General features: G+C 42.6%; 1 protein-coding gene across 2 annotated transcripts in view; it reads right to left on the bottom strand.

Annotated features, from left to right (window-relative positions):
* Positions 1 to 1131: 1131 nt before the first annotated feature.
* fat2 (FAT atypical cadherin 2) overlaps positions 1132 to 26017 on the bottom strand; it is a 48840-nt gene continuing 23954 nt past the window's right edge. The window contains exons 7-28 of one of the 2 annotated variants that reach the window (XM_026357472.1): positions 23610 to 23749; positions 23365 to 23427; positions 22752 to 22964; positions 22460 to 22670; positions 18416 to 22083; positions 17877 to 18273; positions 16957 to 17156; positions 16535 to 16688; positions 15748 to 15981; positions 13286 to 13675; positions 10686 to 10897; positions 9747 to 9884; positions 9512 to 9655; positions 8778 to 8975; positions 8042 to 8642; positions 7674 to 7874; positions 7033 to 7190; positions 5802 to 6243; positions 5015 to 5256; positions 4785 to 4930; positions 4423 to 4685; positions 1132 to 4304 (exon numbers count right to left, since the gene is read on the bottom strand). In XM_026357472.1, coding sequence (XP_026213257.1) covers positions 3808 to 4304; positions 4423 to 4685; positions 4785 to 4930; positions 5015 to 5256; positions 5802 to 6243; positions 7033 to 7190; positions 7674 to 7874; positions 8042 to 8642; positions 8778 to 8975; positions 9512 to 9655; positions 9747 to 9884; positions 10686 to 10897; positions 13286 to 13675; positions 15748 to 15981; positions 16535 to 16688; positions 16957 to 17156; positions 17877 to 18273; positions 18416 to 22083; positions 22460 to 22670; positions 22752 to 22964; positions 23365 to 23427; positions 23610 to 23749 — 8912 coding nt within the window. In that variant the 3' untranslated portion in view covers positions 1132 to 3807. The remainder of the gene's footprint in view (positions 4305 to 4422; positions 4686 to 4784; positions 4931 to 5014; positions 5257 to 5801; positions 6244 to 7032; positions 7191 to 7673; positions 7875 to 8041; positions 8643 to 8777; positions 8976 to 9511; positions 9656 to 9746; positions 9885 to 10685; positions 10898 to 13285; positions 13676 to 15747; positions 15982 to 16534; positions 16689 to 16956; positions 17157 to 17876; positions 18274 to 18415; positions 22084 to 22459; positions 22671 to 22751; positions 22965 to 23364; positions 23428 to 23609; positions 23750 to 26017) is intronic. The other variant, XM_026357473.1, reaches the window with a different exon arrangement.

Below are 26017 nucleotides of genomic sequence, written 5' to 3'. Positions count from 1 at the left end.
GTCTCTGATCTGATTGTGACTGGCTGCTGAACCTCCGTTCCACTTGTTGTTCTTCTCTCAGCTTTTAAGGTCAGACAGAGGTATTGTAAAGAGGTATTAGACGAAATCATAGACAAAGAACAAACGGGCAGTGACAGGACGAGTGATGTGGGATAACTTATGTATCCTGAGAGAAATTATAAATAAAAAAGACGAAAGCAAAGGATTCTTTATTTTAGGCCTGGATCAAAAAAAAGCCTTTAATTATATCTCCAGAGATTATCTCTGGGCTGTTTTGAAAGCATACGGTTTCCCACTTCCATTCATCCAAATGATTAAATGTCTGTATGTTAAGTCCAAAGTCAGAGTGAAGGTTAACGGGGTTTTAACAGACAGCTTCGAGGTCCAGAGAGGCGTGAAGCAGGGCTGCCCTCTGAGCGCGGCTCTCTACGTGTTGGCCATCAGTCCATTAATCCACAGGATGAATAATGACCGTCACATCTCTGGCACACATGTGGTGGACGCGCTCAGGGTGAAGGCCCTGGCTTACGCTGACGACGTTTGTGTTATTATTAAAAATCAGACAGAAACTGATATTTTATGTAGTCACTTGAAATTATATGAAAAAACCGCAGGTGCTAAATTAAATCATAATAAAACAGAAGGAGTTTGGATTGGAGCAGAGAGTGACAAACCAGATATTAACATCCAGGTAAAACCAGAAATTAAAGTTCTGGGTTTAATTATCTGTAATAATGAATGCAGTGAAAGAAACTGGGAAAATAAAATAAGTGAAATCAAAGAAGATGTTAAGAAATGGGAAAATAAAAATACCAACTATAAATCAAGAATAAACATAGTTAAAACTTTTCTCCTCTCCAAACTCCTGTTTCTAGCGAATATATTTCCACCAAGTAAATCTACAATAACTAAACTTAACAAACAGTGTGTGAACCTAATTTGGGGAACCAAAAGAGAGCTGCTCTATAAAAGCAGAACGTTTGGAGGTTTAGGCTCAGTAGATCTAGAACTAAAGTTAAAGATCGCCTTTGTAAAGAACATCTCAGCAGCCGTCTCCCGTGATGCTCTCTGGCTCGGTGACCTGTCTCTGTGGCAGAAGAGAAGAGGCAGAGCACGACACGGTCCACAGTATAAATTAATATACGGTGATTTTATTTCAGAATATCAGCACTTAGACATTTCATGGACCACAAGCACAAGTAAAACTATTTTTAATGTAATAAATGATTTTAAATATGGAGGTTTAATTTATTATAAACATGTACAAGAAGCACAGAGAAAGGAAGTTCTCCAAGTCTTGAAAACCAAACATCTGTCAGAGAGCATGAGAGATGTCCGCTGGCTGATAAGTGTGGGTAGACTTCCTGTTAGAGCAGTAGTCTCATGGAGCTGTTACGTAACAACTAAACAATGTCCCATGATCTACTGTAATGAAGATGAGACACAGCAACAGCTGATGGACTGTTACAGAGCTCAGGAAGTGTGGACGTCCATGAGGGGTCCCGGTCTGGACTTTGATGTCAACTACGGCTCCATCATGTACGGACTACTGAGGGAGAACATGTCGACCAAACAGGTGGAGATGTTCCAACTCATAATCTCAATAGTTACAATGAAACTGTGGAAAACAAGATGCATGATGGTGATAAATCAAACTGTAATAGACAGTCACACGGTCTGCAAACAAGTCCTCCGTGAAATAAGAAGAAGAAGAACTCTGGATAAAGAACAACAGCTGACCTGGTTCTTATTGGACATTTGACTGTTTACTCTGCACCTTTAACCTGGTTTTATTGTTGCTGCTGTTTTTGCTGTTATTTTGTTCCTTGTTAATATTATTGATGATATTATGGTTATATTTATCGCTGCTACGGTGTATTGTTGTGTTCTTTGCACTTTTTTTTATGTTTAAATGTAAACATTTGTATTGTCCCTGAAACTTCAATAAAGATTTGTTAAAAAGGTAAAGAGGTTAAGAGGCATCAGATTGATGCAGAGAGCACAGAATCTTCCATCAGTGTTCATAGAAGATAGTTTCTTTATTCATTTTTTCTTTACAATATAGAAACACAAATGGAAACTTAATCAAATCTCTCACAGAGAAACAACAGAGCAAAACATGGGGGGGCCCACATTAATACAAAAATAAACTTTATGATGGAACTGAATGAAAAGAAAAGTGAGTCACATTTTAAACAAAGAGGATAAAACAATGTCACAGATACAAACTTTCTGTACAGCTCCGTTCCTGGAGATGGTCAGAGCTCTTTTGTACAAGTGGAAAGTTAATAACCAACAAACAGACATTTTACATGACACTGCAGCACATCAGAGAGTTCAGGAGGATTTAGTATCAGACAGAGGTTGAGAGTTTGTGATTATATGATTCTGTAGTCGTTTGATTGTAAAATGTGTTCACAGTTACTATTCCAGATGATTACGTAGTCTGTGTGTGTCAGATTAACAGATATAAGAAACCATCATCCACTGACGTCAGCTGAACTTATCGAGTCTCTTTTCGCTTGGTGAATTTCTGCTGCACGTTTCCAAGCTCTGCAAAACATGCATGTATGCTAAGACGCAGCACACAGTGTGTGTTTGTTGAATTCACTAATAAGAAGAACGATATATGGCTGCTACAGCGGCTTCTTTTAGTGAGTTCATTAGTACGACTGGACATTAATCAGTTGTTGGACGGAGTTAACTGTGCCTCAATAAATAAAGTAGAACTGAAAGTTCATTAGTCATCAAACCGTGAATCATCATCTGTTGGCCATTTCTAAATTATTTTCTGATGTTTCATAAACAAACATGTAACAGTAATTATTATCTCTTTGATCAGAGCTTGAATATTTACACCATTTAAAATGGCTGCATAGACGGAAAGTGCTCCCTTCAAGGGCAGCAGCACTGTGATCAAGTTGACACTCATTAAACTCCACATGGAGGGAAAATGACAGAATTTACAGTAATGGAAACATTTCTCCTAGTCTAACACTCAAAGTTCAAATACATCTACTTCACAGCTCACATTACTTTTGTTACTCAAGTTTCTTTTGAGGATCCAGCCTCATTAACTGCAACAGACAGCAACAACAAACGGCAACAGTGAGAAGATTCATGTTCAGTGAAATGTTGATCCTGCATGAAATGTGCTAAATGTCACCTTTAATAATTCTGGATTGTAACAGAGGGGCTGATATTAGACACACATTAAACCAAATAAATGTCTTATAAACAGGTGGAGAATGTGTTGAACCCATCTACCTGCTGAACGTAATGTCTTAATGTCATGTTGGCAACTTTCTCACATCATGTGTTGGTTTGACAGGATCCGATTTATCAGACACGTGTTTGAGAAGTGAAATGAGAAATTATTGTTACAGTGGGTTAAACATGTTAAAGCAGAATCCTCCTCTGAGAGGAAGGCTCTAGTTTTGCCTTATTTTGACTCTGAAACAATCCAGTCAAGTCAGTAATACTGTTCAGTTTCACAACTAATAAACGAGTGTTCGCAGCAAAATATAAAAAAAAACTTCTGCTGAGAAAATCAAGACGTCCTGAATTACTCTCGTCTAGTCTGGCACAGCAAGACTACACGACTTTAAAAAGTCAAACAAACTGTTTCACACGGTGCTTTTATCTTTATCAGAGTGATCAAAGGCTCTTTAGGTTCAGTAGTAGAGTCCTGTCTGAGGCGTGTACACAAAGCTGCCTAAGAATGGAGTAGTAGTAGACAGGCGACATGTAGCGTTTAGGTTTCTATATAAAACCTAAATGTGAAAAATCACTGGATTAGTTGCAAACTCAAAACATAACCTCCTCGCAGCTCCCGTAATCACTTTCCACCATGCTCGACCCATCATAGCTGCGTGGGTTCTGGCCTGCTGGTCGTGTTTGAGGCTCCGCGGGGTTCTGCTCTGGCAGTGGGCCGGCCTGCTCGGCATATGATGGCATGGCCACGCTCAGCCGCATGCTGAGTCTCTTGTAGCCTCCTGAGACGTTGTCAAGGCTGCGGGTGTGCTGGGTGGGGTAGTAGCTGATAGCGGTGTACTCATTGGGGCACTGAGAGCTGGGAAGAGGAAGTCCGTCAGGACCCAGGAAGTCGTCCAGGTTCTGGTTGCTGTAGCATGGTGGCAGGGGAGCACGGCGGTCACACCGATCCAGTGGGAAGGGGAAACCGCTAAATCGAGAGTTCCTTCGTGAGTCCATGGTGGAGGTGGAGTAGGTGTCCTCGACGATGTCAAACTGAGGGAACTCCTGGACTGTGGGGCGGCCATAATAGTCTGGGTCGGCCGGGTAGACTGAGGAGAGATACGAAACACATCAGAATCATTTGTACACACTTTTTTTAACCTCAACGGATCATCAGCCTCATGCTTCAGACTTATTTTACTTTACAACACGTAACCTTGCACACACCTTCATAGTCCATATCCCAGTGGTTCTTCCTGATGGAATCGTTGTCGGAGCTAGATGGCGGCCTTGCAGGGAGATTAGGCGCCACACTGCACACGACCGGCCCCTGCGTCTTGGCAGAGGAAACCCCACCTCCTGACAAACAGATCTGGCTGCGTGGGCGAAGCGACCTGAACGGAGTGGTATCGAGGTCGTTGGTGGGTCCAGTCAGAGAGCTCATCTCTATGGGACGAACTTCATGGTTGCCCAGACTGGGGTGGAAGTAGCTGTGGGTGTCAAAGGAGATGTTTTAGTTACACATCAGTTTTGGTTTGTTGCTGCTTCAGCTTTAGCTTAACTAGCTAAGTAGCTACATTTGCTCCTACCCGTTAGAGTCCTGGACACAGACGGGCTTCTTCTGCTGGACGTAATGTTTTCTGATGCAAACAAAGACGCCGACCAAGAAGAGTAATCCAAGCACGCTGGCACAGATCTCCAAGATTTCCACGTAGCCAATCATTGGCGTTAGCTTCTAGATGGACAGGACAAATGTTAGACGTCACTTCCCTCGTTAACAGCGACTTTCATTAATTTATTATTTGTTGTTCTGACTGACCTGAGGCAGCGGGTCACAGTGGATTAAGCCTTCAGTGACTTTACAATCAAACCCTCCAGGACAAGGATTGGGAGAACACTCGCCTATATCTGAGCAGGCAGCGTCCAGTGAGCAGTTGCACATGTAGCCTTGAGCCTTTGGTACACAGACTCTGCCGTGGGAACACGGCTCTGAGGCGCACGGATTGTCGACCAGCTCGCAGCGGGCGCCGTGGTAGAGTACTGCACACCTGCAGCGCGGCTCTGTGGATTAAATACAACACAGGCAGACGTCTCAGACAAGAGCCACTGATCAAAGCCACAGAGTTCCCCTGCAGGCAGTAAATAATCAAAGCAAAGGTCAACCTGATATAACTAGGGGTTTATTAATTAACCTTAAATAAAACCTAAGATAATGGATGTGTTTGTTTTTTGGCATCTAAGCCCAGAGTTTGTGCCCTGTGTGATTCAACATAACCAGGCGGTAACGTTCTGTCCTGTGTGGACATTTACTTATTGTACTGAAGGACAATAAAACATTGTGCGGTTCAGTGAGCTAACAGGTCCATGAACCAGGCTGCAGGTTTTCAGCTTTAGGGTTCTTTTGTTTACACTTTTCCAAAGTGTAGAGATTTGTATTTTTTTAGTTTCATAACCTCCTTCCCACAAAAAGTGCAGCATCTTGCTACAGTCTCACTTTGATCTGTGAATTAAAAAGCAGCTGTTCTCAATAAACTATTAGTTTTCAAATAAATTGTCTTACACAGGGCAAACTTTAAAAAGGCCCACTTCATTATTCATGCTCTAACCTCCAGTCCCGTCCTCCTCACAGATCCCACTGTTCAGACACGGGTTGGCGTCACAGGCTCCTGCTTTGCTGCAGCACTGATACACCCCAAACACCCTCCTGTTCCCGGGTCCGCTCCACTCCGCCGTGTCGCCCACTCTGATTGGCTGCCCATTGAGCTCCAGGTTGTCCAGGCAGCCAGTGAAGTTCCTGAGGCCCTCTGCAGAGCCATGAGTGACAGAAGCGAAGAGCAAAGCACCATGGGAGCGCATCATCCGGCACGGCTCGTTCAGAGTGGTCAATGCAGGATGCTGCTGGTCCAGGGTCAGTCTCAGGGCTGTGGAGTTTACCTCAAGCAGGACACTGTGCCACTGGCCGTTTGATACTGGATCAGATCTGACGAGTAAGGAACCAGGAGAGGCGTTTCCACAGCTGTACCTGAACTGCAGTTCACCGTTGGTCAACTGGGGAGGAAAAACGACAGTAAACAGTTAATTAGGTAGAAATGTTTTTTTGTAAAAAGACCTCTTGAGAACTCCTGTTTCTTCCTTAGATGTGCATTTTGAGGGAAACATGGTGCATGTTTAGAACCAGCAGCTGTCACAACTCCAGCTGAAAGAGCCCTGCTGGGCTGGAAGAGCTGGGAATTATAAACGAGACCTATATCGCTGTCGCCTCTGATATTCAATTAGACATTTAACACCTAAACACATTAAACAATCTGTACAGAGATAAAGTGAAGGTATCCCTTTATATGCCGGTTCTGGAAAGAGAGATCCAGCAGGTTTAGATAGTTGAAAAATAAACTTGACAACACTCTCATATAGACTTTTACCTTTCAGAGCAGAGAAAAACATGAAACCTGTGCTGATAAAGTGATAAAATATTGAACTTAAAGATGGTCTCTGTCAGCACAGCGGAAGTATCTGAATCTGAGACGGAAACTTTTTGGATTGAAAAAATTCAGTCGGCTCCGATGTTCCTCAGAGAGAACTCAGCTCTGAGATTTATTCTGTAACACCAACAGATTTAATCTCTCCTCTGCAGCAAAACCCAAGGAGCAAAATAAATGACCTGTCAGCTCAGGGGACACTAACTAATATTTACACTGGTTCTTTTTCTGTTCCTTTACTAGGAATTGTTGTCATTTATTTTCCTTTTCTCAGCCTCAGATCTTAACTCTTGATTAGTTCATCTACCTCTCATGGTTTGAATCCCGTTTCTGCTCTTTGCAGACTTCGAGAGATAAATACCTGTAATGTCCCCCAGTTGTTGGAGCTGTTGGTCAACATGATGAGGCTTTGCTGCTGGAAAGTCTTAAACCTCAAGGAGAGTTTAAAATCCCCATTGTCCTCATCCATCCTGTGAAGGTACCTCAGGTAGGACTTCCCATCGAACCTCACGGCAGATTCTGTAACAAAAACACAACAACACAACATCCTGAGACCAAAGAGGTATCTGAGGAGAAGGACTCCAAACAAGCTGATGATGAGTGTCTATCAGCGGACTGTGGCTGTGTCTTCACACCAGCTCAGTGGTTCAGATGTAACTGGAGCTAACAGTGGGCACCAAGAGCTCTGTTTATGTGAAATCTTATTAATTAATTCTGTGTTTCAACAGGTATGAACGAGTTTACCTGATATCTTCATTGAGCTGCCTGAAAATACAGGTCTCTGTTGTCTCCCAAAAGTTTAATCTAAACACAATATAAACTGATCAAAGAAGATTCTCTGAGTCTGGAAAGTCCTGAAGGGAAATTCACAGTTACATCCTGTGACTCCCGTGTTATTGCTCCGCTGTTGATAGACTATAGAATCTATACTGATTATTGAGGACATAGTGAGTGTGTGAAACGCTGCTGCACAATGTTACGAGTCATTAATGACTGACGTACCGTTACAGGGGCAGACACTCTCCCAGCTGTGTTGAGGTGTGATGTAACCGGCCCTGGCCGTGGTGAAATGGCTTAGCCTCTCTCCCGTCAGCCGCACAGCGTTCCTGCAGCCTCGTGGTGGACAGCCAGTACCCAGACATCCATTGTGGCTCACCCTGAGGATCCTCAGGCCCAGAGAGTCCTCGATGTCTGATATAATACCTGTATCACAGAGTTCAACATGTTACCAGACTTTCTTTGTGTCCAACTGAGCATCTGAAAACAGCAGACGATAACTGGACACTTCTCCTACAGTTTGTTTTCACCTAATATGATGAGACAAAAAGAGGAGAAAAGAGGAAAAGTGTTTAATAAGTGGGATTAAACACCTGCAAGTTTGGTGGTTGGCAGAGGCCGGGCACGTCCAGTCTGAGGCCTCCAGATCAGCAGGGCTTCCAGGACCTGGGCGTCATGCTGCAGCTGCAGGCTGGCCAGGTGAAGCTCTTGTCTGGGTAGACCGAAAGCTTGTCCCAGGCTGCGCTGGAGGCCTCTCCAGTGATCGCCCAGAAACTCCTCCGGTGACATCCCGTCTAGCTGCAGCGTCAGGCCGGAGTCCAGAGCTCTCTGGTCGGCAACCCACACATGAACTTTGACCCCAGTCCAGACACTGAACTTCCCATCAGTTATACTGACGTTGAGTGAGTACGAGCCCTCGTCCAGGTTTTCATCTGCCCAGATCTTCCCATCAGCCAGGTCGACAGAGAACCTTCCTCCGTCTGGGTTTTCTGACACCAGCTTGTAGGTCAGGACGTCCTGCAGGTCTTGATCTGAGGCGTGGAGCCGGCCGATGACCCGGTTGGCAAACAGCCCTCCAGAGGTAGTGATGAAGACCTCTAAAGGCACCACAGAAGGAGGATACTTGCTCTGCTCGGTGACATTGATGTTGATGACGCAGATGGAGGAGAGGGGAGGGTGGCCGCTGTCCGTCACCTGGATCGAGCACAACCATCAGTTAGCAGATTTAACATCAAGTTCAAAATGTAGGAATTCAAACTCAAACTTGGGGTTTGTATTTGAGTCAGGTCTCAGGTGAACATGCCCTGTGCGGTTTCACAGCCTCCTGACCTGTATCTTGAGCTGATGCTGAGGTTTGACCTTCTTCCTGAGTGGAGCCGAGAGCGACAGCAGCCCGCCCTGGTCGACGTGGAAACGGCGATCGTCATTGCCGCTGACGATGTGGAAGGAGAAAGGCGGGCCGTTCTTGGGCGTGTCTTTGTCCGTCACCACGAGCTGGAGGATGCTGCTGCCGACTGACTCGCCCTCCTGCGGGAGTTGAGGTTCTAAAATTAATCTTTTTCTACGGTTTAGTTAATTTTGTTAATGTAAGACACAAGACATTAATACTGGGATTCACAATCCTCAATCATCCATCATCCAACTAATGCAAATCAGAGGTTTCTACATCAGGCAGAGTTGGCGGAGGAGACATTAGCAGATGGATGATATCACAGTTTGGATTCATCACGACACAGTGGCTACACTTTGGCTTGGGGACAGGCTATTTTGTTACTGGAAGGGAATTTCTGAGTTGGCAGAGCTGCAGAAGGTAGAGATATGAACACGTTTGTATACACATGCATGTGTGTATGTTAGTATCAGGTTAACACTCAGTATTCAGACGGGAGGAAATATTTTTTCTACATACACTGAACCATCCTGTTGATAGCATGTGCTAGTCCAAGGTGCAATTGTGATAAAATCCTGGTTCACTGCTAAAGTGCTGTCACCATGAGTCAACATTAGATATAAAGGTAAACAGCTACATTTCAAACATGCTGAAGATGTCCAGGTTGTCGTACCTGCAGCAACAGGCTGTGGTTGACCTGAGAGAAGACGGGAGGATTGTCGTTCACATCAGTGACGCTGATGGTGATGAGAACTGCCGAGGACAGAGGAGGCTCACCTTCATCTGCTGCCTGCACCGTCAGAGAGTAATGAGGAACCTGGAGAGGAGACAGAGGACAAATGAATTAGTCATGTTTTATTTGTTGCGTTTTTAAAAATCATTTCACACACACAGAAAAAGCCACCGACCTCCTCTCTGTCCAGCGCAGTACGAACAGAGATTTCTCCACTGCGAGGATGAATAGAAAACTGCTGCAGAGGGTCACCGCTCACTATAGAGTATCGCAGCAGATTGTTGATCGGACCATCCTGATCTGTGGCTGTTACCTGCAGGTAAATATAAGCAGAGGAGGAAAAATTAGGAGGAGAGTTCATATCATGTAGAATCGCTTTCTTTAGGCTTCACCTGAGGAACAACAGAAGTCAGACCAGACAAAAGATCCACACAATACAGTGATAACACCCACTAAAGACATCCCATAGAGCAACAACAGCACCTGATGACTGAGTAAAGCCACAGGCCACAGTTAGCAACACAATAGCAGCTATTCCAGTGGTTAACGACACATGAGCAGTGAGGATCTCTGCTCATTCAGGCATCGAATGTAGATCCTTGAGTTAAAGGACTGAGTTTCTTGCCTAACGACATGAACATCCCCACACGCATCCGGGTAAATGGAGCAGATCATGTTAACGAAGACGAAGGTGCTTTCCTGCACCGTTGTAACCTGATTACTTCACGCTTCCAGAGTGTGTTTGTGCAGCAGTTTTTAGCTGGTTCTGGTTCTTGGTGCTTGTTTTAAGCTTTAAATTTAAACTATTCACTTGATGTGATGGATGTTTTACATCAAAGTGCACTGAAACATTTGTCAGAGCTGTAGTTGAAATAAAGTCGATGACAAAGTCATCTCATCATTCAGACGAATGTAACCTTCCCTCCACTGTTCGTCTGTCTTTTCTCACAGCACCTTTCTCGAGTTTGATGCTTTACAAACAAAGTCACCTGCAGGTAAAAACCCAACAAACTGTGTCTTAAAGAATCTCGTAAAGGCTCTTAGATGTGTGACAGTCTGAGAGTTGTCAGTTAATTCCAGCATCGTCTTTCTGTCACTGTACATGCAGCTCTACCTTCATCACCAGAGCTCCAGGCGTCAGGTCCTCTGATATCTCGTTGCTGTAGTCGCCCCGTCCGAACACGGGCGCGTTGTCGTTCACATCCGTCACGTTGATGATGACCGTAGTGATGTCGCTGAGGGACGACTTGCCACGACTGCCCTCCACAGACAGGTAGTACTCCCGGGAAACTTCAAAATCCAATGGTGCAATGAGCGTCAGAAGACCTGCAAGAAAACAGGGTAAAGTCTAAATTATGACAAAAAAAAAAAGAGAGAGAGAGACCACAGAAAGCGAACACAGAACATTAGACTATTATCAAAGCTGAAGACGACTGTGCTGTGTTTAGCACTAAAGGTTTTATTGAAAATGATGGAAACATTTATTCTTTTTTTAAACCTTCTATTGATTCATTCCTTCCTGTTTAGAAGGATTTAGGTGCTTATTTAACTGAACTGCTGTAAACCCGCTGAACTTTAACCCTTTCACCTTCTCTTCTCCTTTCATCTACAGTCTACAGCCTTGGTAATGAAGGTTTGATGATTTCCAGAGGTCGTTAAAGACACATCTCCATGAAGGAAGAGAATTCACAATTTAAAAGGAAAGAAAATTTGATCCAGAGGGTTACAATGTGATGGTTCGTTAACAACATGACTTTATTAATGAACACTCAAACACTTGTCAGTCGATTTAAAATTATTTGCACCACGATGCATTAAAGAATAAATTTTTCGCCACATCACTGTAGTAATAAAACACTGCCTCATTTATAAACTACATGCTCTTTCTTTTAGTTCCATGTAATCCATGCTGTAGTGACTACGTCATGTCTGACTTTAAATTGTTAAACTTTGTTTATTACACTGAAGAGACGAGTTGACCGTTCATCATTTAATTACACTACAACCCAGTGTGTGGGTGAGATACACACACCACATTTTCTCAGCTGGTCTGATCTAACAAAAAATAAATACAAATCTACCATTCCCCTCAAACCAAACTCCTCCCAGTTTCCCTATAAAGCAAAGATTCTTCCTGTCAATCTGAGTTGTGAATGTAGACTTGCAAAAATTCAAAACGTGCCGTTAACCTGGAGTCAGCTTCTGGCACAAATTTACTGTTTTTCCATTTGAATAAGTCTAAACAAACAGACAAGCAACACGGCCTCTTTGGCAAAGAGATCAAACTGTGTTTTCTTCCCGGAATAAAAGTCTTGGCACAGATTTTCCATCGAGCTCTAACTCTTTCCAACACCTGCCTCTGCAAGCTGAAAAAGCTCCTTGTTTTATGAAAACAAAACAACTCTTTTTTCTACTAATACTGGAAATAATGTCAAGTATGTTCCTCACATTCACACAACACAAACTGCAGAGACTTCCAGTGGCAGTGACACTTAGCTGTTAAAACCCTGCACGTAGCGTCTTTAATTCAAACGGAGATACGGTTTGTGAACACGCTGCCAGGTTTCTGCCAACAAGGGTTTGTATTTGTGTTTTGCTCAAAGCAGTTTGAGCTTTTCCTGCATGATGTGATGTCACTTTTCAGAAAGAAGAAACTGGGTGAGGGTGATTTGTCATTGTCAACCTAAATGACTCAGTTTCCCTCACGACTGCACGGACACACCTGCAAATTCACATATATCACAACAGTCCCAAGAGGCCGATGAGTCAAAAAGAAAACCTGATTAATTACAAGCTGTTTTTTACAAGAACAAATCAAACTTTACTTTGTGATGTTCAGTGAAGACTTGATGTTTGGTAGCTTCATGCATTCCTGCAGAGGAGATTTACTTTTTCAGCAAGTTCCTAATGTTCTATGTTAAAAATGTTTCTTACAAATGCAGAGCATCAGGCACATTGAATCCTAATGAATTAATGCTGTTTCTCAACAGTCATAACTAAAAACTCTTTTTCACACAAAGAGAACTGACAGGAATGTGTTAAAGAAAGGGAACTTCCAGCTTTTTAGTCCTCTACTTATGACCTATAGTGGAGCACAAAGCATTTCACACTGTCTTCTAACTGTGGTGTTAAAATAATGTAAAATAACACAGATACTATTACTATTATTAATATAAAGACAAATTTGGATCAAAATATCATTGTGTTTTATTACTGGGTCCTGTTCCTGTAGCAATAATGTTTTATAGCAGGTTTGCTTTATGACACAAAACAGGAAAACAGTAATTAATCTGAATTACACACAGAGACTGTGTTCAATTAGTAGTTCAGGGCTTTGGACACTTATTTGCTTGTGTTCAGCCAAACACATGTCGCCACTACTTGCAACAGGAGCCATGAGGTGATTAGCTTAACATGGAGAAAAAACAAGTTCACTAATAAACAAGAGGTATCTGGTTTATTCGACCTGTAAACTGAAACAAACATCTGTAACTATAGTTACAACTAATTCTTGAGAAACAAGTTAATCCAGGGGGAGCAGTAATAATTTAAAAAGAGAGGATCTTTATCAACTTTAAAAAATAAAACGATAGAAAAAAATCTGTCAGAGACAGAATGAAGGCAGGAGATTAAAGGACGTTCAGGTTTAAGAACAATGAGCTTCACCTTGAACAGGTGTGTAAACCTGCAAATAAAGTTTAAATGAATAATCACCTGTGTTTGATTCCAGCAGGAACCGTTCGTCCTCGTTACCGGACACGATGCGGTACACCACTGTATCTGGACCCGCACCATCTCTGGTGAGGGCAGAGACGCTCAGCACCTCCGACCCGACCGCAAAGGACTCTGGGAGCTGGGCGGTGTACTCAGACTTCAGGAAGACCGGCTGGTAGTCATCCAGGGAGACCACGTCCACAGTCACAGTTGCGACAGAGTAGAGGTGGCGAGGCAGGCCGCGGTCGGTGGCTTTTACCTTCAGCTCAAAGTTGGGTGGCGTTTCAGAGGTCAGAGGTCGCTCTAGTCGAAGGATCCCCGAAAACTCGTCCAGAGAGAAGTAACCGCTGTCACCTCCCAAAAGGGAGTACTTCACTTCAGCGTTTATACCTGGAGGACAGAAAAGTGCCTTTAAGGTCTGTTTGATTGTTCAGTTTTTTACTTTAACATCAGTTTTAATATTTTTATTTATTGGTTTCAGTGCTGGTCGAGTACTGGAACTGACGGACGTGCTGTGGCATGACACCCGGATTCCTTCCTCTGAGGGGAAAAACTAATTAGCTCAGAAAGTGCTACTGTTATCAAAAACCACATCTACATTTCCACAGGGTGTGTTCATGAAAAAACAGCATCAACAAAAACAAGAACACAAACAGGCAGAAGCCAGAAAAGTCAGGCCTCTGTAAAGTGAACTGTAAAAATAAGTAACAAAAATACAGCAGTGATGCATAATTACAAACCACACAGCCAATCGTTGCCTTTAGATGAGCCATTAAAAATCCAGTCAACGTGCCCCTGCAGCTCTCAAACATACAAGCTGTGAAGATTTTCAGAGTTCACGTTTGGAAACCTTCTGTTTTAGTATAATTACAGGAGCCACAGCTAAAGGTTTTTAGCTCCAACAAAGCTTCAACAAACAGGTGGTTTGATCCTGAGAAGAACAACCAACAAACTAACAGCATGAAGACGACAGGCAAAGGTTTTTAAATCCTGTATCGCCACAGAAGGTCAGTGCTGCTTTCTGTATTTCCACATCCATCCAATCTCCATTACAGGAAAAAAGTAAAAGAGAAATTAATTCTGAAAAACAACATCGTCTCAGGCGACTGTCTGTCCTGAATTAATCCACGGTACAAAGGGTGATAGTGAGATCGATCATATTACAACTCTTTTTTTTCATTGTGTCAAAGTGTTGTAAAAACATTTTGTTCACATTTAAACAGTAAATAAAAAGACTGATTAAAAAGAGGCTCATTAGTCACAGTCGACTGTGAGAAAGTTGCAGAAGGAGTCGGACAAGCTGCTGCAGATCTGAAGGAGTGGCCGAACTGTTCTGTCTGCTCCTGTTTCCCCAACTCCGTGTGTTGTTTTAGGTTTGTACAGACAAGTTTTACAAGGATATTTGGCTGGTCGTCACGTTAAAAGGCTAAGATCAGATTTAAGTTTAGGTTAGAGGACACGAAACACTGAGTGTCACTTGAGTGTCCTTCCAGTGTGAATTTGTCCGTTTATGTAGAAACAACAATGTGTTGTTATGTGTGTGTTTGTAAAGGAAGAACATTTGCATGTCTGAGCGTGTTTGTGTTAATTTTAATTTAACTATTTAGGAGTCAGTATGTTTATGGTTGAGTGAATACATGTTCATTTTATCAGATTTTTACTTTTCCCAACACCTAAAAACCTGCCAACCATCAAAAAGGAGGAAATCTGTTGCAAATGATGCTGCCTCACTTCAGTCAGAAGAGATTTGCTCTGTATTTGTTTTGTTTTAAAACACTGAGACAGAAACTGGGATTAGAAAAAGAAGAGGTTTATACAGATCGCAGGAAAGAGAAATATACATATATATTATCAGCTTTCCTTTTAAAATAGCTGGAATAAAGTTTGGTAAATAAATACAGACGTCAAACACAATTTTAATGTGGATCTGTCACTTTAACACTTACCTGCAATAAATGTTCTTTAAATACATAATTGACAAGAAATCGTCAGATTTTAGCTTTTTAACCTCTCTGAGGACAAAATGAAAGTAGAATCTAGAGCTGGATACTGATTCTGAACATGACAAACGGAAGCTCATAAGTCTTAAATGACTCGGACCTAATGACAAGATGGAGACAGTAATGCTGACCACGGTGGACACTCATAGTTCCTGCACAGCCAATAATTACAACACATCTGCTGTGACACAGAGGAAAGGTATCCGGTGGGCGTTTCAGAAATCAAAACTGTCCTGTTATTATGTTTAGGATCAGTAAAACCACATTCATACACACGCATAGACGCACAAAGGCAAGTCTGTGCATTAGGCTGTAATAGTGAAAAAAGGATCACTGCTACCAGGACTAAAGGGTTTTCACAACAAGTTCAGACCTGATAAAAACAATATAATGTTCTCTGCAGGCTCATTTTGTTCCAGCTCCCAACTTCTAAAATCATATTTTAAACACTCAGCAGCTTACCCGTGTCTGGGTCTTTGGCGTATATGACGGCGATGGGCGTTCGGACCGTTGTGTTATCAAACACGGTGACCTCGTAGTGGCTGGAGGAGAATCGAGGGGGATTATCGTTCATGTCCTGGATCATCAGGAGGACATCTGCCTGACATGACCGCCCCCCGCCATCCGTCGCCTTCGCCACCAGGTTGTACTCGACCTCTCTCTCTCGGTCCAACACGGCCAGAGTGAACAGCTCACCTGAGAAAGAGCAGAAACTGAAGTCACATACAGATCCAAAACCTGTTTCTGTAAATCATATGAATCACAGCATCAACACCTCAACTTACTGTTTTTGCATAATGATGTTGAAACACTCATCCTACGGTGTTAGCATGCTAATGTGTGTTCTTAATGTGCTCCTATTAGCACGTTTAGAAAGTCAGTCCAGGAAACAAAAAAGTGTGAACTGTATCCTAAAATAAGATTTTTAACTTTGAGAGACATTTACTTAATCTGATGAACCCAGATAACTGAAGCTTCCTGTTAGTTTTAGATGATATGTACCTTTTTCATCCCATCACTTCAAGTGAAAGCACTTCAGCTTGTGTTCATGATAAGTATGAAAAAGAGGAACGATTAGAGCAGAAAAACATTTGGGCACCTTAATATTGTTGTAAACCGGCCATTCAATTTCAGCTTTTGGCTCATTATATAATATATAATGATATAATATAATACACAGGCTGCAGTCACTGAACCCATGACTCCAAACTGGTTGGCCCAAACAAAACCCAAACCGACCCCACCGTACCTGTCCTGTGGTCCAGGTGGAATTTGTCAGCGTTTGGACCGTGGAGGGTGTAGGAGATCTGGCCATTAGCTCCCACATCTGGATCTGAAGCTGAAACCTTGAGCACAAACATGCTGGGGGGCGAGTTTTCCATCACCACCTCTGTGTACACCAGCTGGAGCAGGAAGATAATAACAACAGTCACTTACATTTGCACAGCACTTTTCCCATTGAAGCTCCAGAAGAGCTGGATAAATAAAATGACTGCAGCCACTGGGCTCCAGTCTGCAGTGATGGAGGGAGGTGGTGAAAGCAACTGATCATACATCAAAGGTTCAGTTCAGATGGTTTGTTACCGCTGCTTATTATGAGTAAGACAAACTGCTTCTAATTATAAGGAGAATGTGTACATCTGTAAATAAAAGAGTGAATCAACCCCTCACCTGTTCACACACTGGACTGTTGTCATTGATGTCCAGCACGTGAACGTCCACAGAAACTGGAGCCTCAAACTTCCCGTCAGTGGCGGTGACTTTGAGCGTGTATCTGTCTTTGGTCTCTCGGTCCAGTCGCTCCTTCACAATCAGACCCCACACGCCCTCGTCCTCCTGGACGATGGCGAACTGGCCCAGTGGGTCCCCATCTGCTCGAGTAAAAAACAACGAGTTAGTAGCTCTATTAAGAGATATATTTATTACATAGTTTAGTTTGCAGTAAGATATTAAACAGTAATTATAAAGATCAATCTATCATCTGCTCATTATAGTCACGGCTAAAATGTGCCACAGAGAGTTTTCCATTGAATTACTGCTATAATCACTGCTAAGTTATAATAGTCTCTAAGTATAACTGCTCAATCAATGCATTTTATTTGTATTATAATCAATTCCAGACTTGACTGAGGAATTTCTAATGCAGCTTAGCAATTTATAATGATAGTAATAACATTATAATCGTCAAGTAAATACACCAACTGTATATGATGTGTAAATAAAAATTAAAACATTTTGTTTAACTTTGTGATAAATATTGGCAATAAACCTTTTTTTCCCCTTCTCTGCTGCCTCACAGCAAAATAACCAAATAAATGCTTATATAATAAATACGTTAAGAAGAGCAGGACTTTGTTGGAAACATCCTAATATTTACCAGCTAAGTTTAAGAAACTAGCTGGAAAACATATAGAAAATAAAGTGCAGATAATAGCAAATACTGAATCTTGTGTAAAGCAGCTCTGTTGTAGATGGGTGTGTTTCTATTTGACAGTCGAACCGCACCATTAATTAATAATTTAAGTGATAATACACAAACACAGTGACCTGCACTGACACACAAGTTAAAATCTACACATTCAGACATTCACCTGTGATGTAACACGTCACTAGTCGGTTCTCCAGGGACATGTCAGCATCTGTGGTCGTCATGGAGATGATGACTTCACCTGGACCGGTGTCCTCCACCACCGACCCACGGTACACATCGTCGGAGAACTTTGGCGGGTTGTCGTTTTCGTCTGTCACGGTCACCTCCACCAGGACGCTGGACGACAGCTTGACCTCTCCGCCGTGGTCGGTGGCGACCACGTTGAACCTGTAGACCCTGGTGACCTCACAGTCCGTTTCTCGTATGGTGGTGATCCAGCCGCTTGTACCGTCGATGGAGAACACATCTGTGATGTCAGTTGTGTTGTTGTCAGGTACTGACTCCAAGCTGTAGGTCACGAGACCATTGGTGTCTGTGTCCGGATCGTTAGCGGTGACCTGCAGGTCAACATACAGTATACCATCAGTACAGGAGTAGCATACTGAAGCATTTTAAAGATGCACATCTCAATATATTGGTCTAAGAAGTGTTTATTCTACCTTGTGCAGGTTAAAGATGAGTAGTTATTTCTTCTCTCACCTGAATAACAGTGGTTCCAGCCGGCATGTTCTCAGCCAGGAAGGCCCTGTATGGACTTGCATCAAACACCGGCTGGTTATCGTTCACATCTTGGACCTGGATGCTAACAGACACCAGTGATGCCACATCTGTCCCGTTATGGTTCCCCTGAGCGATCACATCTATCTGGTACCACTTGGTCTTTTCATGATCAATGGTCTTCTGCAACAGCAAAGTTCCACTTTCTTTGTCCAAGCTGAACACTTTGTCTTTGTTGCTTTCCACTGTGTTCCCGTTCACCAGACTGTAGATAAGGGGCATGTCCGAGTCGGCCCTCACTGAACCGATCTCAGTCCCTATGGGGATGTCCTCAGCAGCCGAGAAGCTGTAAAGAGGTTCTGAAAACTTCGGAAGTGGAACTTCGGGAGGAACCACTTTGACCTGAACGGGGACCGTGGTGTTATAGAAAGGAAGGCTACCATCGCGGGCTTTAACTTTGAAGTTAAAGATTTTATTCTCCTTGCCGACAAGACTTTCTTTGACACTTACAACTCCAGTGAAGGGGTTGATCTCGATTATGTCTTCAGTCACCTCTTCGGCCTCGTCCACAGTGTAGGTGACATCTGCATTTTTGCCATCGTCTGCATCATAAGCCATGATTTGTATGACAGGGGAACCTTTATTTACACTTGACTGAATTGAGACCTGGTATTCGGATGCTTGGAACTGAGGTACGTTATCATTCTCATCTGTGAGAATAATCTTGACTGTGCAAAAAGCCACTTTGCCGCCGCCATCTTTTGCCATCACTTTGATAGCTAAAACTCTCTGGGTGGGGTTTTCTCTGTCCAGTGGTTGTGTTGTAACAATCTGTCCGTCATGGTCAATGGCAAATTTGTCATCTGCAAGTTTGTTGATGATGGTGTAGTCCACGCTGCCATATGGACCGTCATCAGGGTCAATGGCTGCTAAACGGATCACACGAGTTCCTGCTTCTGCATTTTCAGCCAGCTCTGCTTCATAGATGCTCTGCTTGAAGTACGGACTGTGCCTGTTGCTGTTAATCATATCTATATTGACTGGTGCTGCTTTCTGAAACACTCCATCAGACACTGCCACTGTCAGGTTATAGTAAGGATCCAGATTTCTCTTGCAAACGTTAGAAAAAGAGATGATTCCTGAGGATTCATTGATGTTGAAGTACCGGCCTTCATTCCCTGAAAGGATTTTGTACCTGAGGTTATTCAGGTCGCCATCGTCAGGATCTGAAGCTTGGATTTTGATGACTATGTGGCCACATTTTGCCATTTCATCCAGTGTGGCTTCATACTGGGAGCTGACGAAATCTGGCGGGTTGTCATTAACGTCTGTAACATTCACAAAGACGTGAGCTTCACTACTAAGAGGAACAGAGCCCTTGTCAGTTGCTTTAATTTTCAAATTAAATTGCTTTATGTCTTCGTGGTCCAGCACTTGTTTAGTGACAATAAGCCCACTCTGAGGGTCTATCTTAAAGAAATCTGTCTCATTTCCTTCTGTTTTCACCATTGTGAAGGTCAAATCTTTATTTCTGCCAGAGTCCCTATCAGAGGCAGATAACTGTATCACTGAAGTGCCGACTGGAAGTCCCTCAGCAATGTTCACATTGTACAATGGCTTTGAAAAAACTGGTGCATTGTCGTTCACATCTTCCACTTCTACTTCAATCGAGGCCTCTGAGAAAGCTCCAGTTACAGAATCAGTGGCTCGAACTGTCAACACGTGCATGGTTTGAGTCTCATAGTCAAGAGGGTTGGTGACAGTCAGCACACCGGTTTTAAAATCAACGTGAAAGTGTGTTGAGGCATTTTCCTCTTCGAGGTTGTAGATGAGCCGATAGCCTTCTGGATTCCTGGCCTGGACATGTAAGATGGTGGTGAAGGGGGGGACATTTTCAGGAACTTTCAGTGGATAGAGCAGAGTCTGAAAAATGGGGTTGGTTCGATTTCTTACTTGAATACTCAGCTGAGCTACAGTGCTGTGACTGGGCTCACCTTCATCTGTAGCAAAGACTGTCAACACATACTTATTCAAGGCCTCAAAATCCAGAGGCCTCTGAAGGGACACATCGCCTACATCAGGATCAATTCTGAAGAGGTCGTAGTCTTGCTCCAGAGAGTACATAATGGATCCATTTTCTCCCAAATCTCTGTCAATAGCAGTTACTTGATATAAAACATCTCCTGGCTCAGAGTCATCAGATATCATCATTGAAAAAGGCAAATTTAGAAACTGCGGAAAGTTGTCATTGACATCATCTATAAAAACCTTGACCTGGGTTGTAGCTGTCCGAGGAGGAGTTCTCATGTCTTCTACCCTCACTACTACATCATAAACATCTTGTTCCTCTCGGTCAAAGGGAATACCTGTTGTTTCAAGTATACCTGATGTCTGCGATATAGCAAACTTCCCCATTGGGTTTATCACAGAATATGAAAGTGGCTCATTTAAATAACATCCTGTGGTTTTTAGAGCCACCAGAGTTTTGACCGTCTTCAGATTTTCCTTGACACTCGCTGAATAAACTTTCTGCTCAAATCCAAGATTGCTGGCCGTTAAGTTTGTTCCATTTACCTTCACAGTGGCTGAGTCTTTGTAGAGGCCGTCAGATGCTCTGACAACCAGTTCATAAAATGGTCTGAATTCAGAGATATTGGTCATGGTGATGACTCCAGTAGTGGGGTGGATAGAAAAGGTATTGTGAAGATTCCCCTCAGCGATACTGTAGGAGACTGTCGAGTCTGCGTCGTGGGCCATGACACGCACAATCTCAGCATCTCTGACAACTGGAAACATGATAGATGACTCGAACACTGGGGTGCTGAATTGTGGTGGGCAGTCGTTCAGGTCCAGGACATGGATAGTGACCTTGGCGGGCTCTGCTGCATACAGCGCTGGCTCCCCAGAGTCCTTTACCTGCACTGTGAAGTGATACTCGGCCTTGGCTTCATAGTCAACGGGTGAAATTAAAGAGACAGTGCCCATACTGGAGTCTATCTTGAAGACTTTCAGGGCCTCTGGATCAAGGATTTGGTACAACAGCAGAGAATTTGCATGTTTGTCCGCATCTGAAGCCTGAATAACCAGCGGGGTGTTTCTTTCTCCCATTACCATGCTATTTATATGTGCTGACTCACTTATTTGCCCTATGAACTCCCTCTGCTGAAAAACAGGGGCATTGTCATTCTCATCAATCACATAGATGTAAACAACAGTCTTGGACGAGGCTCCGGCCGTGGTGGAGGCTGTAACTTTGAGCTTGTAAGAGGAACAATTCTCGAAATCAAGTTGCTTATGTGTTGAAATCAATCCAGTGAATGGATCGATGTAAAATGTCCCGTTTGAATTCCCACTTTCTATCCCATAATGAACTGCTGCTGGGCTGGAAGCTGAGATGGTGACCACTGGTGTTCCAATGGTGCTTAGTTCACTGATCTCTGTTACATATTCATCTGAGGGGAAGGCAGGTGGGGTCTGGTCTGAGATGCGGATGTGGACATGGACAGAGCAGAGGTCACTGCGCTGAGGAAAACCCTGATCAGTGGCCTTCACCATCAGGTGGAACTGGTCCTGAGGTTGAAGGTCGAGAGGTTTGGACACACTGATTGAGCCCAGCTCTGGGTCTATAGAGAAGATGTTATCGATATTTCCTGTAAGGAGAAAGCAACCAACCTTAGATATTTTGTCACAAACTTCAATATCACTGACTGGAATGTTCTTTTCTTTTATGACGAAAGCGACAGAAGATTTAAGTTCCCTTTGCACTCGTTTTACAGGTCTACACAGAAACAACTATTTTCTATTTAGTATTAAAATGTTATTCTGCAACTTTTCTATTTTTTGCAAGTCAATTCATGGTTTTGTTTTCTCAAATATGAGAAGTCACTGCTCCATCACACTACATAGTGAATCAAGATTTTTGTGTGGATAAAATAAGATGTTTTATTTCATCGTTTTGTAGCTGCCAGAGTAAATGTGAAGGTAGGCATAAATAAAAGAGAAACAACCCCCCCATGTGCTGCTCACCAGAGTGCAGACTGTAGCTGATTTCAGCATTGCTGCCCATGTCCTTGTCCAGGGCCTTGACCCGGACAACCTCTGAGCCTGTAGGAGCAAGATTGGAGATGCTGGCCTCATAGCGGGGGCTGAGGAAGGCTGGCGAGTGGTCATTATAGTCCTCCACATAAACCACCACCTTAACAAAGTTCCTCTTGACTGGGATCTCCTGGTCACGCACCTAAGGAGTGGAGAGAGGAGGTGAAAATATCGATTAGAATTGTTTCAGTAATAGATATTCTACTAAAATAACTGTGCTTACCATAACGATGAGCGTATGAACAGAGATCATCTCGTAGTCGAGCTCCTCTGTCATCACCAAGACGCCGCTCTTTGGGTCCAGATGGAAGAACTTGGTGCTATCTGGGTGGAGGCTGCTGTGGATGGAGTACACCAATTTACTGTTGGTGTCTGCGTCCTGGGCACTGATCTGCAGGATGTCCTTCCACGGTGAGGTATCCTCAGGAACCCTCACCTGAAAACACAGGAGCAGAAAAGACAACTTTCACAGTGATGAAGAGAAAAAACAATTAGTTCTATTCAGCAAAGCGTCTGATTATGAATAGAAAGAAGATTTATAGCTGTAGTAAAAGACACACAGAGGAAATAGGGAATTAATCTGAAGCAAAACAATGTGTAAAGTATTAAATTCAGGTCAAGGTGAACTAACTAACTAACTGATGAACTCTAAACTCTGAGCATCTGCTGACATCAAAACCGACACTGCTGGAGTCTGACTTTGGTTCTTGAGAACATCCTCTCCAGAACTCAGCTGTTTTTCACACTTTCTACTGATTCTTGCTGCAATAACTCACCCAAAAGCTCTTCACTCTGTATTGAAATGTAAATCTACTGGAGCTCTCTTCAACTCTCACCTCATACAGCGGCTTCAGGAAGACAGGTCGATGCTCATTCATGTCCAGCACACGGATATAGGCCTGCAGTTTGTAGATTGAACACAGGCGTTGAGAAAAAGAATTTTCTTGAGGTTTCATAGCTGCTTAACATTTCTTACCAGCTACATAAAGTTAAAATTGAAACTATTTCTTCACTGCTTTGGTGCAATAAACCAACTTTACTACATATATGTCGCATGCTTTTGTTCGATTCATTCATTCACCTGTGTGGTGGCGCTGTGGTGGCCGTCGGTGACTCGCACCGTCAGGTTGTAATTGGAGTGTCGCGCTGCGTCGAGCCGCCGGGCGATCGAGATGGTTCCTGTGTTTCTCTGGATGTCAAAGTCCTTGTCCTCATCGCCATCTGAGAAAGACAGGTGAGGGGAAGACAGACAGGTACATTAAGAGAGGTTTACTCCATCAACTGTTGACCCTTCTTCATTTCTGCAGGAACTGTCCAGTTAAAGAGAGAAAAACTGGAGAACAATAAAAAAAATGCAGTTTTAATGCACTGAATCACTTCAGTAAGTAAATGTTCTGTGTTCTGTAAACCTAATAGGAACATGGCATATTCTAGAAAGAATTTGATTACATATCACTGTTTTGTTTCTCATTTATCTGTTTTTAACAATGAAAAAAACAAAACGCCTAATTTTAAAACATACTGTACTCTAATACCTGATCACTATGCCCATCTGTTTCTCTTTTTCACTTTCTTCCCTCCTTTATCCTCTTCTTTTCTGTCTTGCTTGTTTCCCTCCTTCCTTCCGTTTTATCCTGCACCCCTTTGATATTTCTTGCTTCAAGTGTTTCCTCTCTCTCAGCAGGTCGTGAGTAAGGACATGAGAAAGGTAAACCTCATGCCTGTTTGGCCAGATGGTGTTTATTAAGATACCCACCCTTCAAAAGGGCTGAACACTCACAGGTATGTTTCCATTATGTGATGGGTACATGCTGTTGTTGTTTTACTCTAATTTAAATATATATATTACAGTTCAGGTGGAAATAAAACTGAAATAAAACACATTTCTCTAAACATCTCACTTCCTTTTCCTTATTTGATACGCAAACACACTTAAACCTGTGTCATCCAAAGGTTCATTTCTAATAGTTACGTGTTAAATGACAGAGCTGCAACACTGCATAACCAACCAGTCACACTGACTGGTATGTTTAACTGATTTGGATTTCCAGGTAAGATACACATCAGCAACAACAGAGCCTTTCATGTTGAAAAAACAAATAAATCATCAGTCGTGGCTCCTGATGCAACTGACTGACATCTCACCACAGACATAGGAAGATATACTGAAAAAGCAATTTTTCACTTTCCTAATTATTTCCAGCAAAATATGTTATTCCTGCTAAGGTTGAACATTCAATTCCTTGTGGACACGGCTATGCAAAAAAAAAAAAAAATAAAAATTTGTGTGCAGAAAATGTCACGTTACTTGGAGGAAAAAAATATGCAGGAATTTCAGTGGCATCATTATCTGTCCATCGATATCTTCATCCATCTTCTTTATGTTTATCACAATCAGAGCCACAAAGACAACGAGACAAGCTGAGTGACCTCAAGCCCATCCATCATTAAACCATTTAACATGATATTCTTCACTTCTCCTCACTAAGTGCTTATTTGTAGCACAATATATCACATAAGTGGGTATTTTGCAGACGAGGTAAAAAGGGGAACTAATACTCAAAGTATTAAGTGAAAACATGATACTTTAACTGCTGCACAGAGAAAACTGTGAAAAAGACAGATCAACATTGTATTTCTAAAGAACTCAATACGCTTTGCAGCCTTGTTCATCCCACTATTTTAGGCATATTTATGAGGTTTTGGTTCAGATTGAACCAATTTAGGGATGAGCAAGTGTGGGTGATGTGGACACTAATACAGAACAAATACCTGAATAGCACTGCACAGAGATAAGAAGAAAATGCCTGGAGGAGAAATAACAGAGATAAATTGATTTTCTAAAGATCATTAAGAGACACACTCAACAGAGAAAGTCGGCCATTGTTTAAAGTCTTAACAGCTGATTAGGTTATTTGGTGTTTATCAGTTCCAAACTCCAATGAAAGTTTTCAGATTTAGATTTGTTTCGAATCCTACAACATGAGTAAAATAAAGGTTTAAAATGCATTCTGAAAAAAGAAACTGATTTAAATGCTCCATTGATCCAGTGATCAAAGTCTACTGAAGAACTAAGATCAGATTAGACTTTCCCTTTAGGGATTTACTTTAAAATGACCACAAACCAGATGTCCTGTTCCTGTGGAACTTTCTGCAGTAGTTGCCTCCAGGCACAATGGAAGTCGCTTTTACGCACTTTTTTTCTGATTTGGGCATCACTGGGACAGTTCTGGCCTGGCTTATGTGTAACTTTTCTGGATGTACCTTTAAGGTATCTTGGCAGGGGCAGGTTTCTAACTCTCACTGCCTCTTCACTTGTGTGCCGCAGGGCTCAGTTCTTGATCCTCTACGTTTTCACCTTAACGTAGAGGATCAAGAACTTAACTCTCTTAACTTTCAAAAACTTGCTGAATATAGAACTTTTCTGCACTTTTATAAAAATAAATGACAAATCTTGCACTTCTACCCGTCCAAACTAAAACAGCTCTT

Source organism: Anabas testudineus, chromosome 10, assembly GCF_900324465.2.
Source record: "Anabas testudineus chromosome 10, fAnaTes1.2, whole genome shotgun sequence".
Classification (NCBI taxonomy): Eukaryota; Metazoa; Chordata; class Actinopteri; order Anabantiformes; family Anabantidae; genus Anabas; species Anabas testudineus.
This window is presented reverse-complemented; position numbering and strand designations above follow the sequence as displayed.